Genomic DNA, 17,767 nt, shown 5'->3' with positions numbered 1-17,767 from the left:
AACTTCTTCTAAAATGCTCCACACATGCGTACATGTGAACAAAAACGTAAAAAAATGACATGTGGCCATAGCTCAAAAACTTTTTTTTTTTAATGATATTTATTGAAAATTTTTAGAATTACAAAAAAGAACAAAACAGAAAAAAAAGAAAAAACAAAGAAAAAACAATCCACATCAAACAATACAAATTCAAAAAACAAAAATACACCACAAACACTCAAAAACAAATCCATCATTCTCATATCCTCAACTGTCATTACCTTCTTTCTTTGACCTCCTCCTCCTCCCTTTTTTTGTATCCTAGTTGTTAATTGTCGCAGCAAATCCTTTCCATATTTCATAATATTCTGTCATTACATTACCTTAATCTATTTTAATCTTATCTTACTATAAAGAACCTTAAAACTTAAAACTTAAATCTTATTTTTGCCAACTTCTCATAACCATAATATTCTTACATGATTCTTTAAACATTTTTGCTAAAGCCAAGTAATTTCTTTCCAACATTTTTCTAACATTCATCAATTTTATAAAACAATCCTAGTAGTAAAAAAAAGAAATAAAAACAATCCAGTCTTCATCCAGCATCCCTTCCTCCTGGTCCCGGGTTTTGTCAGTCCTTATTATCCCATCGATCTAGCGCATTAACCTGGTAACCTTGTATCCGAGGCCCTTAAGTCTCTTCCATGTCCCTTCCGCAGCTCTTCTTCATATTTGTAACTGTATTTTCCTTTGTTTTCTGCTCCTTTCACTCGTGGGAACTCCAGCTTAACAATGTTTTTGACCCTTCTCGACAAATCAGCCCCTTTTCCATAGTCCACACTAAACTCCATGTGGTATTTAAGAACATGTTTCAAAATCCCTCCAAAATTAAGAGCCCCCACAACCCCAAACATCTCACGGCCCATTGCCAGACTTGAAAGGTCCAAACATCCCTGCATAGGGGGGTCTATCCAACCCCCCATTTCCAAACCAAACCAAACTTTATCTTTCCAAATCTGGCTTTTTCCAAGTTCATTTGTCAAGTCCAAAAGCTCATGTTCCTGCTGGGCCACAGCTCCCTTCATCTCTGGCGCCCAAGGTTCAGCAACATCCTCTTCCCTCCTCTGTTCTGTCAGGGCACACTCCTGATTTAATTCCTGGGTGGGCTCCGTATAATTTCCCACTGCCTGTTCAAAATTTCTGATCGCATCAGCCATCAAGTCCGTCTTCTCATGTAGCTGTTCCAGTAGGGCATTTGTTTTACAGAAAGCACACAACAGAGCTTCTGAATACATTGTCCTGCAAGGTCAGAAGTCTATTCCCACGATTGTAATCTGTAACAGCTGCAAGCTCCCCGGAGTTGGTTACAGTTTCACAGTCTCCCTCTAGGGGGAAAACTTCTATTTGTTCTTTCTTTTAAAGACAAGTCTAACAACAAAGTTTCCTTTTTCAGATATTTTGTCAATATTTGTTCCTTTAAAATGCGAAGGGGAACAATGGAACCAATGTTTCTCTTCTTATAGCTATCTGTCAAAAGCGTTTGTCTCTGGTCAATGAGCTTCAAAAAACGTCAGTCCTGACACCCCGCTCCAGGATCAGGACGGTGGAAAGTTACTTTACTTTACACTCACTTCTGCAGGTTTAAACAGTCCGAAAAAATCCCCCCTCTTCTCCTGCTTCCGAAGGGGGGTTCAACAATTTTAAATGATGAAAGTTAATCTTTTACAAGCGATTTTCTGAGCTCTAGTTTGCCATGTCTTTGCTTTAATCTATCTACAAAGAAACGGAAGGCTGACTTCCTGTTTAGACCTTCCCGTTTCAGTGCCAAATTGAGGTAAACTTTTAGGTCCAATTTTCCTTTCTGCTCGCAAGTCCTTATTTAAAGTCCAATTGTCCAAAATTTAAGTACTCACAGGTGATTATTTTAGAAGCCAAATTGTCCCAGGAAAAAGGCAGCGCTCTCCGGCAAAAGCTGTGCGGCTTCGCTCCACGGAAGAAGCAGTTGACTCTCAGCACCGCGCCACTTCCCCCTCTTCACTTCGGAGTCCGTTAGTGGGTTCCTTTGCGGGTTGGGGGGGCGCTAAAGGTGCCCGCCGAGTCCCATGGTCACAGGCTTCATCCGCCTGTGATTTTTTAAAGGGTCCCCACTTCGCCGTAGCGGAAAAGACCCGTTTTGCGTGGAGCTAGTCCCTCCAGATCAGAGGGAGTCCGCCATTGCCTATGGCGCCACCCCAGAAGTCCCATAGCTCAAAAACCTGACCTGATTGAGCAAAACCAATGTGATTTTTGGATTCAGCGCATCAGATTCGTCCTAAATCAACTGAAAAAAATGCAGACAACAAATTTGTTGTTGATCAGTGTTATCAAGGGACTGCTGCCCTGATTTCCAGTTAAGCATTTGCCTTCAAAGTTCCAGCTCCTAGTGTTATGGAAAATATGCTCGTAGGAAAGTGCATTTTTACTCTCGAGTATGCATAAGCACAGCGCAGACAAACAGCACTGCTGACAAGCGCCGGTAGCCCATTAGATTTTAAAACCCCTTATAAAGCAGCAGTCTCTATAGGAATAGCCTTGTAAGCAGCAGACTAGACTCTGCAAAACCTCTGCAGAGTATCCATCAAACAGCAGGGGGCAAAGTAGAGACACGCCCCTCGCGGGACTTAGGGTTTTAATGCTGGTAAACTCATTTTTATGAATGAAAACACAGTAAATATTCCCAAATGTTCGGGTGGTCCTGAGCAGCCAGGTAATTGGCAGCCACAATTCCGGTACTCAACCTTTCCAGCAAGCTATCAATGAGCAATACCGGGTAACAAAAGGCAGAAATATGGTTATCTAATCATAAATAAAGGACTATTTGAACAAGAGGTTGAGTGAAAGCGATTAGACCGATATTATCTGTCATATGTCAAAGAGATATGTAAGTTGTTGCCCAAAAGGTGAAAGACACTTTGACTGACAACTGACAGGTCAGCGACTCGAATTTATGCACATTACCACCCCTTTCTGTGACATAATATGCTGACTGTATTACGCTTTTGGGGGTGGATTTCGGGAGGAAAGAGAAATTTGAAAAGGAGTTGCATCCTTTCGTTTGGAGCTTCTTCTTGTTGCCTCTATGAAGTGGAAGCGTCGTAACAATTAAAAATCAGTCTTACTAGCTACCGTACTTTGTTTTACCTAGACTTGGTTTCAGTTCTTGACAAATGAACCCTGCAAAATCACAAGGTCCTTTTCTGAGGGGTGAGCTGCACCAGCAACCTCTAATTGCACATCAGTAGTTTTCATGGAGACGATTGTGGGATCTCGGAGATTTTGCCTATTGACTTCAGCAGTTCAGCCACCAGTTGCAGCTCTTTCACACTAGAGAGCAGCTACCTGAACTGAAAGGAGGTCGTTTGAAGAAAGTTAAAAAAAAAAAGGAAAAATAAAAGGGGGGGAAAGGAATGTGAACATGCCAGGATTTTTTTGTTTATTTGTATGACCGCTGTGACATTAAAAATATATAAAAGAAAGAGAAGCGAAATTAAAACTCAAAGATTATGTGGAAATTAAAGGACTTGGTTTATGACTGGCTGAAACATAGACAATTAAACGAGACATTTAAGGAAGATAATAAGAAGGGATTCATGTATACTGTATCTAGATTCCAAAGAGAAATAATAGAAGAGACTAACAAATTATTAAAGAAAACATATAGTTTACTTTTAGAATGGGAGACAAAAGATGAGGAGGTGAAGTTAGTAATGATAAATGGGCACAGGATATAGGACATAATATACAAATGGATGATTGGGGGAAATTATGGAAAAGTAACCTAAAATTTATGTTTGCATATTGTTGAAAGAGAATTATATGAAGATGATGTATAGATTGTATATTACACTGGAGAAAATGGCAAAAATGTACAAAATAAGTTCTAATAAGTGCTGGAAATGTAAAGAAAAAGAAGGTAACTTTTTTCATATGTGGTGGAATTGTAAAATAATTAGAAATTATTGGGAGATGATTTATAATGAAATGAAGAAAATGTTTAAGATAATCTTTGTTAAAAGTCCAGAAGCATTTCTGTTAGGTATTTTAGAGCAGGATTTACCAAAAGACGAGAAAAATCTATTAATGTATGTGACAACAGTGGCCAGAATTTTATTAGCTCAAAGATAGAAAAGCGACCCACCAACGCCCCATCCGCAAGCTGAAGATGGCAGGCTGGCAGAGCTACGTGGATAACCTGATGTGCGATGGCTGCTGCCAGGAGGCCGCCATTGTCGGCTACTGTGATGTCAAGTACATCTGGGCAGCAAAGGCCAATGGCATCTTTCAGAGCATTATGTAATGGGCAAAGAAGGAGTCCATGGAGGCGGATTGAATAAGAAGGCATGCTCAATGGCAAAATACTTGAGAAACTCTGGGTTCTAGTTGCTAGGCAGGCTGTTAAGTATTAGGGGAAATTGCTGTTAAACTTTCCTGGCCTCAAGCTACATTGTGGAAACTTTATTAGCAAATCAGGGTGATGGGGTATGAACCTGTGTCTTCTTTGTATCCCTCTATTGGTAGGGAACCAAACTGACCAAACTGTGGGAGGCAGTGGAAGACAGAAGTGCCTGGCGTGCTCTGGTCCATGGGGTCACGAAGAGTCGGACACGACTAAACGACTAAACAACAACATTGGTAGGGAAAGGTGTTATTCTTTCTTTAATTCTGTTCGCCCTTGTTTCCTTGTGTACTCCAGCATTGATTATGGTCATGGGAATGGGAAGGTGTCCATGGAGGGACACTCAACAAGAAAGCTTATAAACTGGCTTTATACCTGAGGAGGCCTGATGTCTAAGCAGCCTCTCCCCATCCACATAGCAACTGTTTTCATCACCACCTCTTGTGTTAAAAGTACTACTAGCCTATAGATGGCAGTTTTATTTACACATTTCCCTATTGTCATGGCTCCAGTTACCCTTTTCGTTTGTATGTTAATCACTGTTGTACCCATGTTCTGTATCTGGCACCATCTATTGCAGCACAAAAGATGATATGCATGATAAGTTGAAGTCTTGGGAGGGAATCATGCCAAGTCTAGGCATCACTTGTCTTAGCAATTAGCGTGACATTGAGAACTAAACCAATTTAAATTAAACTAAATAAGGTGCCGGTTGTAAAATCCTGATTGATCAATGCATCCTTACACTTTGAGCATTTACACAGCTCATTAGTCTTCCTTTTGTAGAGCATGGTTGGGAGGGGGAAAGTGCATGCATATCTCCACTTTCCTCCCGCTTCTCCTTACCTTTAATCCACTCTTCTTTTTTGTTTGCTTCCATCTCTATCTATCTATTTATCTATCTATTTATACATTTTTAAATACAGTGCCTGGTTTGTTTTAACCAATTTGCTGCTTGAAAGCAGTCACAAGTGTTGCTTTAGTTTTGTTGTTGCTCTTCTGTGTAGACTTGCAAAACTCTTCATGGTGTCTGAAGCGCACCCTGCTTTTAAAAGGGTAACTGCAAAACTATGAAAAGGTGCAGATGCTCTTCTCTTCTCCCCTTCACCACCATCCCCATCCTGAATGAATCCCCTGGATCCCCTGGAATAAATGGGTGCACTCTTCCCACCTTAGATCAAATCTATGCTGCCAGGTGCCATAAGAAAGCGGCAGAGATAGCACAGGATAGTACGCACCCCGGAAATTATCTATTTCAGCTTCTGCCTTCTGGAAGAAGGTATAAGGTTATGAAGGCCAGGACTAGCCACCTGAAAAACAGTTTCTACGCAAATGCAATTCTGGTTCTAAACGCAGCATAAGGGGTCTCTATAGTATAGTGTATTTTATAGTATAGTGTATTTTATAGTATAGTATAGTGTATTTTAAAATGGGGTTTCAGAGTTTTAAGGGGTTTTTATAGTATAGTATAGTATAGTATAGTATAGTATAGTATAGTATAGTATAGTATAGTATTGTATAGTATAGTGCATTTTAAAATGGGGTTTCAGAGTTTTTAGGGGTTTTTGAATGTTTTATGTAGTTTTTCAGTTTCATTGTTCTGAATGGGATAATGACAATAAAGATATCGTATCGTATTGTATCGTATTGAACATTCCATCACTGCAATAGCTCAGACACATAATTTTGTTTTTGTTTTTGCCAGCTCCTGTTCTGAAGTTGAAATGTAAAAAGTCTGCCATCATGGACTTTAGATATCCCAGTGTAACCATCTGGAGTGTGTCCAGTTTCATTTTTTCATAGGACCAATTTGATTTGCAGCTTGGGTTTTTATATGAAACTGCATTGTCATTGTCAACAAACTACCACCTCCAGCTATACACCTATAGCCCAGTCTGAGATCGGTCTGTCAGATCAACTGAGAAATAAGATTTGCTGCTTTGATATCAGTGTGTGTTTTGAAGGTTGGTAGTTGTAAGATAAAATGGTCCAAACGGATACCATTTCAAATCTAATCTTCATTTGGCCTGTTATGCCCTTGCTGCAGAAATTGTGGAGTGAACTGCCTTGTGCACTAGTCATCCGAAACATGTGTAACCAAATTGTCAGTTTGAGCACAGTACTAACTTGTATGTCAATTTAAAAGAGAACTGCAGAACTCTGTATACAAAAGAAAAAATGGAAGATGGTCTTGGTTGGAATAACTGAGTTGGCTGTCTTGTGATGAATTTTTAATGTATTCTGTGCCATACTAATGTTTTAAAAAAATGAACTGTTGCTATTGTGAGATGGATTTAACTGACAAGAAAGATTTCTTCTGAATGGCACTACTTTAGAGACACTAGTATTTGCTTCTGTTGTTCGGGCCTTTGTGGTGTGATAGGAATTTTATGGTCTTAGATATATGTTAAATGTTCAATAGTGTACCAACCAAGCACATACATAGATCAGCACAGGAAGACCGACCTGGAACAATTTTGAATCCCAAACTGTCCCAAACTGACCAAATGTTTTCTCTGCAAGGTCGGGGAAAATGGAAAAGCCTCCCCATTGTCTTTTCCTTCACAAATCCTGTCTTAAGGGTATGTCTGTGTTTGAATAGGGTTAGTTACAGATAGGTAGCCGTGTTGGTCTGCCATAGTCAAAACAAAAAAATTCCTTCCAGTAGCACCTTAAAGACCAACTAAGTTAGTTCTTGGTATGAGCTTTCGTGTGCAAGCACACTTCTTCAGATACACTGAAACAGAAGTTGCCTTCTATACAAGATCTCAAAGTAGCTGTTTTACTACAAAGGAATTTCAGAAATAGACTGGAAAGAGAAGCTGCTGAATTACAACTCATTACCAAACTTAAAACCATGGAGAGACCTGGCCTGAACAAAGACATTGGATTCTTATCTCATTATACATGACAAAGCCATTTCTCACCTTCTCACCCCTTGCTTTTTCCTGTAAGACCTATTGCAGTCGTTAAGAGTCGTCAACAGACTCATCTCAGCTATCTGCCAATCACCCATTCCCACCACCCTTCTGAGTAATACCCCTCCCCACCTTCTCACTATATAGAAGGGTCTGGCAACTTCTGTTTCAGTGTATCTGAAGAAGTGTGCTTGCACACGAAAGCTCATACCAAGAACTAACTTAGTTGGTCTTTAAGGTGCTACTGGAAGGAATTTTTTTGTTTTGAATAGGGTGTGAGCCTGTGACCTGGCCCAGGAACTAAGTATTTATCACTACAAAAGAATGGCCAGGCTCCCCAGGCAATCCAATCAAGTAACCTGCCAGACAGGAGATAAACAAGGACAGGAGAAAAAACAACATTAAAATTTTCTGTTTTAGACCGCCTTTTCTGTGATGTAGGTATGATGTATCTGAGGGCTGGTCTTAGGTTACACCCCTTCTGTGATGTATGTATGATGTTTCTGGGGGTGGTCTTGATCTACAGGGTGGCAATTTCAAAAGTCTTTATAAGGCCTTGCACACCATTTTTCTGGGTCCTCCTCCTTTCCTGCGTGTGAGGGGAGCACCCTGTTGCAACAGATCAATAAAGATCAAGCTTACTAGCTGCTTTGCTTCTCAATATTCTCTGGTTGGCCTCTGTTATTTTCTCCTACCAATAGGGAACCTATGTAAGGACTCTATATGGGCTCTTGGATACCCCATAAGGGAAAAGGGCAATTTTTGTTTACAACAGTGGATAATGTACAGACTTAAAACAAATTATTGTTGATGATTTGTCCATTTATTTCCCTGCACTTTGTTACATCTGGGATACAGTCTAACTCATCTGATTTCATATGCATTTCAAAAAATGCCATAACTATTAAACACCTTGTTTACAGACAGATGAAATAAATTTATTCCAACAACAACAAAAAGATGGAAAAGCGACAAAATACCAACGAATGAACATTGGCAAGAAAAGTTGATGGAATATGCTGAAATAGTGATGCTAACTGAGAGACTCAAAGATAAGGACAATAACGACTTTAAAAAAGATTGGGAATATTTTATGATGTATATACAGAAACAATGCACTGAAATGAACTCACTGGCAGGATTTGAATAATACACTTACAATGGACAAATACAAACAGAAAATATAATTTTTTGGTAAAAATGAGAAGAATAGACAAATGATACAACCTTAATTTTAATATACAAGGAATATAAAATTATGAGCAGAAGAAACAGATATGCTATAAACCAGGAAGGGAAGTCGTGGGAAGTTGGGGGGGGGGGTGTTAACTGAAATTGTAAAATGTAATTTGAATGTTTGATTATGTTAAAATTTCTTCAATAAAATTAAAAATGTTGAAAAAAGATAAAAAAGATATCAAAGCAGTTAACATCAATAAAAACATAGCACCACACAATAAAAACCATTGAAAAGTCAAAAACCGTTAATCACCATGGAAGGATCTGTTTATAACTGCCCACACCCCGGCCTTCAGTTCTTTCTCGGCGACGGAGAACTGGAAAGGGGGGCGCGTGGCACCAGGGGTGTTGTGAAGGGGTTGCCCAGGTGGATAGAACACACACTCCTGGTCCTTTCTACCAGGCCCTGAGTGTGTGGCTCTGAGTGTGGCGCAGCCAGGGAAGCGCAGTTGCCCCTTGCCCCGTAAACAAAGTAAATAAATAAAAATACGTAACTAACTGACCAATTGTGTCGCACATAACTCGGTTCTACGCCCCCATAAATAAATCCTGGCCACGCCCATGTGGGTCTCTCTCAACTTTGCAAGTTCAATGCAAACCTATGCCATGGACCTGTGCCCCGAGGCTCTTACGGATCTAGCCATGTCCCTGCAAGCAATGAGCAACTGGCTTCTTAGTGCAATCAGAACCCATTGTGTCCTTATTCATGGCTCAGTGGCAGAGCACCTGCGCTGCCTTGCAGAAGGCGTCCCAGTTCAATTCCCAGCGGCATCTCCAGGTAGGGTTGGGAGAGACACCTGCCCAAATTTTTTGGATAGCTACTGCTGCCCTTGGCACACGCCTGCGCAGGTTCATCAGTCCCGCTTAATGCTCCGCATGCGGGCATGATTTCCTCCCCGCATATGGAGCCAGGAAACTTATTGCCCTCTCAGTGAAGGGAACTCCTCACCAGCAAACTACAATTCCCAGAACTCTTGTGGTGGGAGGGGATATAGGAGGCCAATACGCTTCGCGTCCAGGAGAGAGGCGGGCCTTTGGGCGCCACCGCAAAGCCGAGAGTGGAGGAGTTCTACGCCATGCAAGCCATAGAGGCTGTAGGGGATCGAAAAACAAGGCTCTGAAGCACAGTTGCCCCCTCAGCGTGCACAAAAAACCGTAGGGCGGAGGAAGCACGAAGAATCTGCCCGTCAAACCTCTTTGGGCGAGGGGTCCATTGAGATCCGGAAGTGTTAAGCGGGAACCTTATTCTCCTTTCCTCTTTACTCTCGCCCTCCTATCTTCTCTCTCCCTCTTGCAGCAGCTGACTTCAGCTCCGCCCCGTAAAGGCGGCCGCCGGCTAATCCACGCTGCCCTCCTCAACTGGCCAATCCGCGCTCGCCTCGCGTGCCTCGTGACTGGCACCTCTCCGCCCCCGCCGTAAAGGGAAGCAAAAATGGCGGCCAAGGTGGTCGGTCGGGGCGCCTGGGGCTCCGCGCGGAGGTGAGGCTGGAGCGGACGCGGAAAGGGTGGGGGGCGTTATTTGGGGGCGAAACGTTAGCAGTGAGCCCCGCCTCCCTCAGCTTGTCACTCAGTGGGGGCGATGGGGAGACGCTTCCTGCCCACGAGATTCTCCCCTCCTGAGAGAGAGAGCGCGCGCCAAGAGGCGGCCCCTTTCCCTGAGGGAGAGAAACCTTTTTTGTGGAACTCGCGGGGAGGGCAGGAGCTCCCGGTGGGTGCAACACAGACCTCCCCCCACGCTGTATTAACTCAATATAACGGCAAGCATCGTTTATGCACTGCTTTCCCCGTGGTGAGCTCAAGGCAGTGGCTGCGTCCCCCAGCACCCCCATTCCACCCCTGCCACTTCCAATTTTATCCTCACTACACCCCTGTGATGTAGGTCATGCTAAGTGGTTTGAACAAGGTCTCCTAGCAGGAACCAGGAAGGTTGTGGCTCATAGCTGTCAACCGTCCCTTCTTTGGCGGGAAACTCCCTTATCCCAGCGTCGTGTCCCGCTGCTGTCCCTTATTGATGATGTCCCTTAAATTTCCTGAGTTTCATGCTCGCCCGGCTCGGGAGGGAAGCAGTGGCTCGGGGTCCTCCGCGGTGAGAGAGAGCACGTGCTGGCGCTGTCATCCTGGCGCAAGGAGTTCCATCGGCCCTTCTCCCCCCGGGGGGGGGAGGGAGAGAGACTCTCGCCCACGCCACCCGTGAGTCCGGAGGTGGCAGCGGTGGTGGCAGCTGAGGAGGCAGCCTGAGGGAGGAGGAAGAGGAGGGGATGGGGAGGGACGCAGAAGGGCAGCGCTTCAGCGGACGCCGCAGCCCCGCAGCCGCCTCATGCCAGATTGACAGCATCTGTCAATCCTACCAATGTATGTAACTCTTTACAATAGCAAAATCCCTTATTTGGGCTGCTGATCCCTTATTTTTGAGGCTGCTTGTCCCTTATTTTCAAATCTGTAAGTTGACAGCTATGTTGTGGCTGCATCAGAGGTGCCAACTTGAATAAAATATTGGGGGGCCCAGGTAAGCCCCGCCCCACATAATTGATCACAAGATGCGGTGCACACCATTCGAATGGCAATGTCTATGAACTTGGGGAAGTTGGTGCCCTCTAATATTTTATTTTTGGGGGGGATGAAGGGACCTCACTCCCTAGTAGTTGGCTCCTATGGACTGCATTGATACCTTCATGTAAGTCTGGTGTGTGTGTATTATAATTACTGTTAATTTATTTTGTTTGTATCCTGCCGTTCTTACAAACGAAACACATGTCATATAAACCTGCCGTTCTTACAAACGAAACACGTGTCATATATAAACCTGCAGTATATAAAAATAAAGCAATTAAAATCCAACTAAGTCTGCTCAAACCCATTGAAACGAATAGCTCTATATTACACCATGCTCATTATTTTTCAATGGGTCTGAGTAGATCTAGCAAATGAATGCAACCTATACTTGCTGAAACTATTTATAAATCAGTGTAAATTCTTATTTATTCTTCTGTAGGTTTGGACTAGTTGCCTACCGGAAATACAGCAGTGGGGGCAGCTATCCCAACATCCCTCTGACAGCTCCTCTCCCTGGAGTGCCAAAGCCCGTCTTTGCCACTGTTGATGGCCAAGAGGGCTTTGAAACCAAAGTGACCACCCTGGAGAACGGGATGCAGGTGGCTTCCCAGAACAAATTTGGACAGTTCTGTACAGTTGGGAGTAAGTTGATTTCAGTTGCAGCTATGCAGGTTTCCTGGTACCAGATTTATCTGCTTGGGTATATTACGTGACACATTTTGTGTGGTCCAGGATGGGAAAAGCAGACTATTCTCTGCTTTCTTCCCACCAGCAAACCCATCCTGGTTTTCCAGTCTAAAGGGATGGGAATAATTTTGCTTTGGCAAAGGGCCTTATGTTTTGGGGTGGGGGTCATATTTGTGAAGAGGCTTTTGAGCCTTTTCCCCTGACATGCCTCCTGACTGGGTTCCCAATCCCAAGCGCAGGAAGATCTGAGCGTCCACACTACTTTTGGAGGGTAAACAAACTGATTCTCTTTTCTTCTCTCTCTCTTCTCCTGCCCTTTTCTCAGTCCTTATAAATTCAGGCTCAAGATATGAAGCAAAACATACTGGTGGCATTTCACACTTTCTTGAAAAGCTTGCTTTTTCTGTAAGTAAAGTGATGAGTGATAGTCATATGTACTTGAACTTACTCTTTGCAGTTATGGGTGACCAACATCCATTGAAGTCAGTGGACCCAATCAGACTATGACTTATGTTAGGTATCACGCTGAACATATTATTGTAAACTGTATGCGGTCTCTTGATGAAGAGCGGTATATAAATTTAATAAGTGATATAACAGCAGCTGCAGCAATTATTGTAGTAGCCTGTGAGCCTTACTACTGTTATTTGGTAGCATGGGTGTGCCCTATAATTCCCCTCACCTTTTTCATATCCAGCCTCCTCCCCATGTCCTGTTAATCCTATAAGTCTCTGAGAGAACCCCCCTCTCTTTGGCTACAGCCATGGTCACCCGCGGCTAGAACATGGTTTATGCTGACCCTTCCTTGCTTTTTCTGTTGTGCTTTCAGTCTACAGCTCAGTTTGGCAGTAAGGACGAAATCCTCCTCACTTTGGAGAAGCATGGTGGCATCTGTGATTGTCAGGCGTCAAGGTATGTCTATCTAAGCATCCTCCGCTGAAGACAAAATGATCAGGAAACAAATGGGCATCTGTCGAATTTGTATTTTATTCACTCTTTTAAAAAGCTAAATAATATATGGACCTCTAAAATAGGACTTTTTTTACGCCAGGCTCTTATGTTAATCCTTTTTAGGGTTCAGATTAGAGCCTGTGTTGTGTAGTGGTTAGAGTATCACCTGGGAGACCAGGGTTCAAATCACCACTTAACCATGAAGCTCACTGGGTGACTGTGGGACAGTCGCTGCCTCTCTCAACCTAACCTGCCTCACAGGGTTGTTGTGGGGATTAAACGAGGAAGGAACGACGTGGGTCACTTTGTGCTCCTTGGAGAAAAGTTGGGATAGAAATGCAATAAATAAACAACAAAACTGTTCTGACTTGTAGTAGCTTTCCAGGGTTTCTTAAGTCTGGTGCACCTTTCTTCACGTGCAGTTAAGACTGCTTTTTAATATAGTTTAAGAAAGGGCCTCAGCAGAATCACAGCAATGTAGGAGGTGTCTCAGGGCCATAACTTCACTGAGGCTGAACGTCCTAAACTGCTCATCAACCCAAATTCATCCACCTTTGCAGGGACACCACCATGTACGCCGTTTCAGCCGATGCCAAAGGCCTGGATACTGTTGTCAGTCTGCTGTCTGATGTGGTGCTACAGCCCAGATTATCAGGTGAGGCGGTACAAATCTTGAAACTGTGGCGGGAGAGAGGACATAAAATCCTGGTTTGGGGAGCCCCTGTTTCCACAGATAAAGACATAACAGGGGCCATGGTTGCTGCAGCAGATACCATGAATATGGGGATTCGGGGCAGGAGAAGAGTAGCATGGGGGCATAAATGCATGCCCACTGAAATTTATTTGTTGGCAACTCAGAGGCTTGGCTCTGTTTTGAGGACCATATTGAGGTTCAGGCAGGACTTTCCTTCCACATGAGAATGGCATGTGAATGTGCCGTCGTAAATGCAGCTTCAGTAAATGTGCTGTTGTACACTGACCAAAAGGTCAAGGAGTGACATTCTTGGCCTTGCTTTGAGTTTGGCTCTGTGAGCGGCATTCAAGGATCCTCTTGTGCTCAGATCCTGCTTGCGGCTTTCCCATGGAGGCACCTCACTGGCCACTGTGAGGACCAGATGCTTGACTATATGGGCCACAGGTCTGACCCTTCATGGCTCTTTGTATGTTCTTAGGATGCTTTTTTCTCTTGGCACAGATGAGGAAATTGAGATGACACGCATGGCGGTCCGCTTTGAGTTGGAGGACCTGAACATGAGGCCTGATCCAGAACCACTGCTAACAGAGATGATTCATGCAGTAGGTCCTGTTTGAATCTGTTCCAGGAACAAGTTTTTGAGATTGAAATTGAGCACTCTGTGTGCGATGCTTGAGAATCCCTCAGCTGCACAGCTTAGCAAAAAGAGCAGTAGCTAAGAGACCGCTTATCTCTTGAACTGACTATGAGGGTGCTCTTTGGAACGACACTGTCAGTGGGCCAAATAGGGGCATTACCGGAACAGCTGCCCAGTGCTGGTTCTGAGAGCCTTCCCAGACTGTGTACCTGTTCTAGGATAGGCTACCTCCCTAATTCCTGGACACAAGAACAGCTCACTTAGAGGATCTCCATCTTGTTGTGATTAAGCCACTGGTTTTGTTGCTGGTGCTCTATGTTCACAGGAGTTGGATTTCTGCTGAAGGCAAAAACTTTTATTGTCTTGCCTGATAAACATATTTAGGCCAGCAGTAATCTCTTGCTAATTAGACTCTTGGGACTCATCTCTTATAAGGCAAGCGAATGCAAATGAATTTGTGGATCACTTCCCCCTCCCCCCAAAAAAGAGCCTCTCCATCCATTTTTTCTCCCAATAGGCAGCTTTCAGTGAAAACACGGTAGGATTGAACAGATTCTGCCCGGCTGAAAACATAGACAAAATTGACAGGAAGGTTCTCCATTCATACATGCGGAATTACTACACACCCAATAGGATGGTATTGGCTGGCGTTGGGATCGAGCACGACCAGCTGGTGGACTGCGCCCAGAAGTATTTCCTTGGAGCTGAGCCTGTGTGGGGGAGCAGTACGGCTGCAGTAGTGGACAGGTCTGTCGCCCAGTACACAGGAGGGATCCTCAAGGTAAGCCAGAGAAAATCCACTCCTGCTAGCCAGTGGATGCTTAAAGAAGGGCTTCCAGGTGGAGTTGGTGGCGCAAGCTTCTTATTGGAAGAAGCCACAGTCTGCGGTGAGCATCTGTTTTCTTTTTCTGATTATTTTCTCCCTCTGCAGCTGGAGAAAGACATGTCAGATGTGAGTTTGGGGCCCACCCCTATCCCAGAGTTGACCCACATCATGATTGGGCTGGAAACCTGTTCATTTCTGGTAAGGACCTCCCCGCCCCCTGAAGCCTCTGCTTGCACTTGACATCCTTTACGCCAAACTCTCAGCCACCCACTGCCTTTGCCCCCTACACTCTAGGAGGAAGACTTTATCCCCTTTGCTGTCCTGAACATGATGATGGGAGGAGGTGGGTCCTTTTCTGCTGGAGGGCCAGGCAAAGGCATGTTCACCCGGCTGTACCTCAACGTGCTCAACCGGTGAGTCTCTTCTGCTCAAGGGGCAATGTGACAGATCCCCTCACAAGACCTCCTTGTCTGAGATCCCAGACTTGTGCTTCTGCACTGGGGATGAATTGCGCATTTGTACACGGGAGGTTTTGAGCAGAGGGGGAGAGCAAGATGAGGGTAGAGGAGCCAGCAAGAATTGTTGCCTGTGGGAGTTCACCTTAGCTTCTCCTCTTCCCAGGCACCACTGGATGTACAATGCCACAGCCTACCACCACAGCTATGAAGACACAGGCCTCCTGTGCATCCATTCCAGTGCAGACCCCAGACAGGTGGGTGGCTTTCCTGGACTGATTTCACATCACAGACCACTTGGTGTCCGGTCTTGGGCATCTCCTCTGGCCACCTCATGAGTTGATCACTGGTAACTGCAGTGTGGGGATGCATTTACAACCACAGCTAAAAGCTTTCCAGGCTGGCATGCAGGCAGCCCTGGAATCCCACTGCTCTCAGTGGGGCAAGATTGGGTGATACTCTTCATCTTTTGTGGGTTCCAGAAAGAACTCATTGGTGATCAGCATTTTATACAGTTGCCTTCCTTCCTTCCATCCTTCCTGTCCCTACTTGACAGCCACCTTCATTGCTGCTTTTCATTTACTTACTTCATTATTTGCTTCCAGGTTCGAGAAATGGTGGAAATAATCACCCGGGAATTCATTTTAATGGCAGGAGCAGTTGGAGAGGTTAGCTGTTCCCCATATTCCTAGAATTTCCCTGCTGTTCTTAAACAGAGCAGCAGCAGCAAATTCCCATCTGGGTACCTGGGAGGAGTTCCTGGGGAGGTTTGTGCTGCTCATGACTTTCTGGTGCCTTTGGTCACTGACCCTGCTCCCTCCTTCCCCATGGAGCACATGAAACAAAAGCCTGAAGCATAGGTTGCGTTTGTCCTCTGTCTCTTCTTCCAGGTTGAACTTGAGCGAGCAAAGACTCAATTGCAGTCCATGCTGATGATGAACCTGGAGTCTCGGCCGGTTATTTTTGAGGATGTCGGAAGGCAGGTGTTGGCAACTGGCATGAGGAAGCTGCCCCATGAGCTCTGTGTCTTGATTGGTAAGTAAACTTGACTGGCTTTTCTAGGGTCTCTTCTTTTTCTGGGCCTCATAGCTCAGAGCACCTGCTTGGCATGCAGAACATATCAGGTTCAATCCCCAGCAGCATCTCCAGGTTGGGCTGGAAATGCCCTCTGCCTGAAACCCTGGAGAGCTGCTGCCAGTCAGTGTAGACAATATGCAGCTAGAGGGCAGCTTCTCATGTTCTTCTGAGGGAGAATATATTTTTGTAACTATCAGTTTTATTTTGGCCTCTTACCAAGACCAGCTTCATTGTGCCCACATCACTTTGACACTCCTGAGCACACACACAAAGCTCTGGCTCCTAATGCAGTTTTAGATCCCTCTCATTTCTCTAGCCACTTCTTTCTTTCTCTGGGCCATATGACTGCTGTTTGCTGGCCCCTTGATCTCCATTGCTCCTACTGCACCTCCTTCCTGGCTTAGATTTCCCTTTTTGTGCTAGTCACCCCGAACTCATCTCCTGCTAATAGTAGGGTGAGGAGCCTCCAGCTCCGTGGCTGAATGCATCCCTCTGGGCCTCTCGATCCAGCCTTCATGACTTTCCAGAGGGTGTGCTCTGCACCACGTTGGGTGCCTTTGCCTGATTGGAACGTGTACTTTAGCTGTGCTGATGTTTCTTGCTTTGGCTGGGTGGAGGCTAGAGAGGTGTATGGGTGAAAAGACACCTCTGGCTTTTACACAACTGGAATGTTGCCTCCCATCTTAACAAAATAACATTCGCATCTGTTGCTCTAGCCCCACTCAGTGCCTTTGGAAGGTGCGACCCTTGGGCTGGAAGCATTTGCCTGTTATTCTTACAGTTCACCATTACAGTCCAATAGCCAATACCTACATATACTCAGCACCAAAATTTAAAAACTAAATTTGCGTAAGCAGAAAGAGCGGCAATGTGGCTTTACTTGGTATTGGTTCTGAATGTCCCTTGAAGCCATGCCTGATAGTTTTGTTCCCCTTCTTTAGGCAAAGTGAATGCTAGCGACATCAAGAGGGTGGTGACAAAGATGCTGAGGAACAAGCCGGCTGTAGCCTGCCTGGGGGACTTGACTGAGCTGCCCAGTTATGAACACATCCAGGCAGCCCTTTCCAGCAAGGATGGGCGGCTTCCAAGGATGTATCGGCTCTTCCGTTAACAAGCCCTCTTGGATCCACTTGTCAAGATTTGTGCTTTCCCTGCAAAGCAGCTCCCGGGTGTGTGAGCCCAGGAGAGGAAGCTTTGTGCAGGTTCTCCGGGTACCTTCGTAACTTTGAAAAGAGCACTCTGGGCCTGTCAACTCAAGCACCTTTGTCTCTGGAAACAGTTTCTTCTTAAGCTTCCTAAACGAACAGCAAAAC

General features: G+C 44.6%; 1 protein-coding gene and 1 long non-coding RNA gene across 2 annotated transcripts; one reads left to right on the top strand and one right to left on the bottom strand.

The window, feature by feature from the left end:
- Positions 1-6,438: 6,438 nt before the first annotated feature.
- Positions 6,439-8,698, bottom strand: LOC308468212. Its single transcript, XR_013981525.1, has 2 exons — positions 8,106-8,698; positions 6,439-6,784 (listed from the first exon to the last, which is right to left on the bottom strand). It is a non-coding gene; the product is annotated as an uncharacterized lncRNA (long non-coding RNA).
- Positions 8,699-9,939: 1,241 nt separating this feature from the next.
- On the top strand, positions 9,940-17,766 carry PMPCA (peptidase, mitochondrial processing subunit alpha). Its single transcript, XM_080990136.1, has 13 exons — positions 9,940-10,053; positions 11,567-11,769; positions 12,140-12,219; positions 12,644-12,726; positions 13,326-13,420; positions 13,961-14,061; positions 14,614-14,877; positions 15,028-15,120; positions 15,217-15,335; positions 15,544-15,634; positions 15,983-16,045; positions 16,268-16,412; positions 17,396-17,766. Exons 1-13 carry the CDS (start codon positions 10,007-10,009, stop codon positions 17,563-17,565), a joined length of 1,554 nt encoding a protein of 517 aa, XP_080846262.1. The 5' UTR covers positions 9,940-10,006; the 3' UTR covers positions 17,566-17,766.
- The last annotated feature ends 1 nt before the right edge of the window (position 17,767 follows it).

This window comes from Podarcis pityusensis, assembly GCF_964106645.2.
Source record: "Podarcis pityusensis genome assembly, chromosome: Z".
In the NCBI taxonomy this organism is placed as follows: Eukaryota; Metazoa; Chordata; class Lepidosauria; order Squamata; family Lacertidae; genus Podarcis; species Podarcis pityusensis.
This window is presented reverse-complemented; position numbering and strand designations above follow the sequence as displayed.

Coding starts and splice junctions, on each gene's coding strand:
- PMPCA (XM_080990136.1), top strand. CDS start 10,007: ATGGCGGCCAAGGTGGTCGGTCGGGGCGCCTGGGGCTCCGCGCGGAG. Junction 11,770..12,139: donor ACAGTTCTGTACAGTTGGGA/GTAAGTTGATTT, acceptor CCCTTTTCTCAG/TCCTTATAAATTCAGGCTCA. Junction 14,878..15,027: donor ACACAGGAGGGATCCTCAAG/GTAAGCCAGAGA, acceptor CTCCCTCTGCAG/CTGGAGAAAGACATGTCAGA.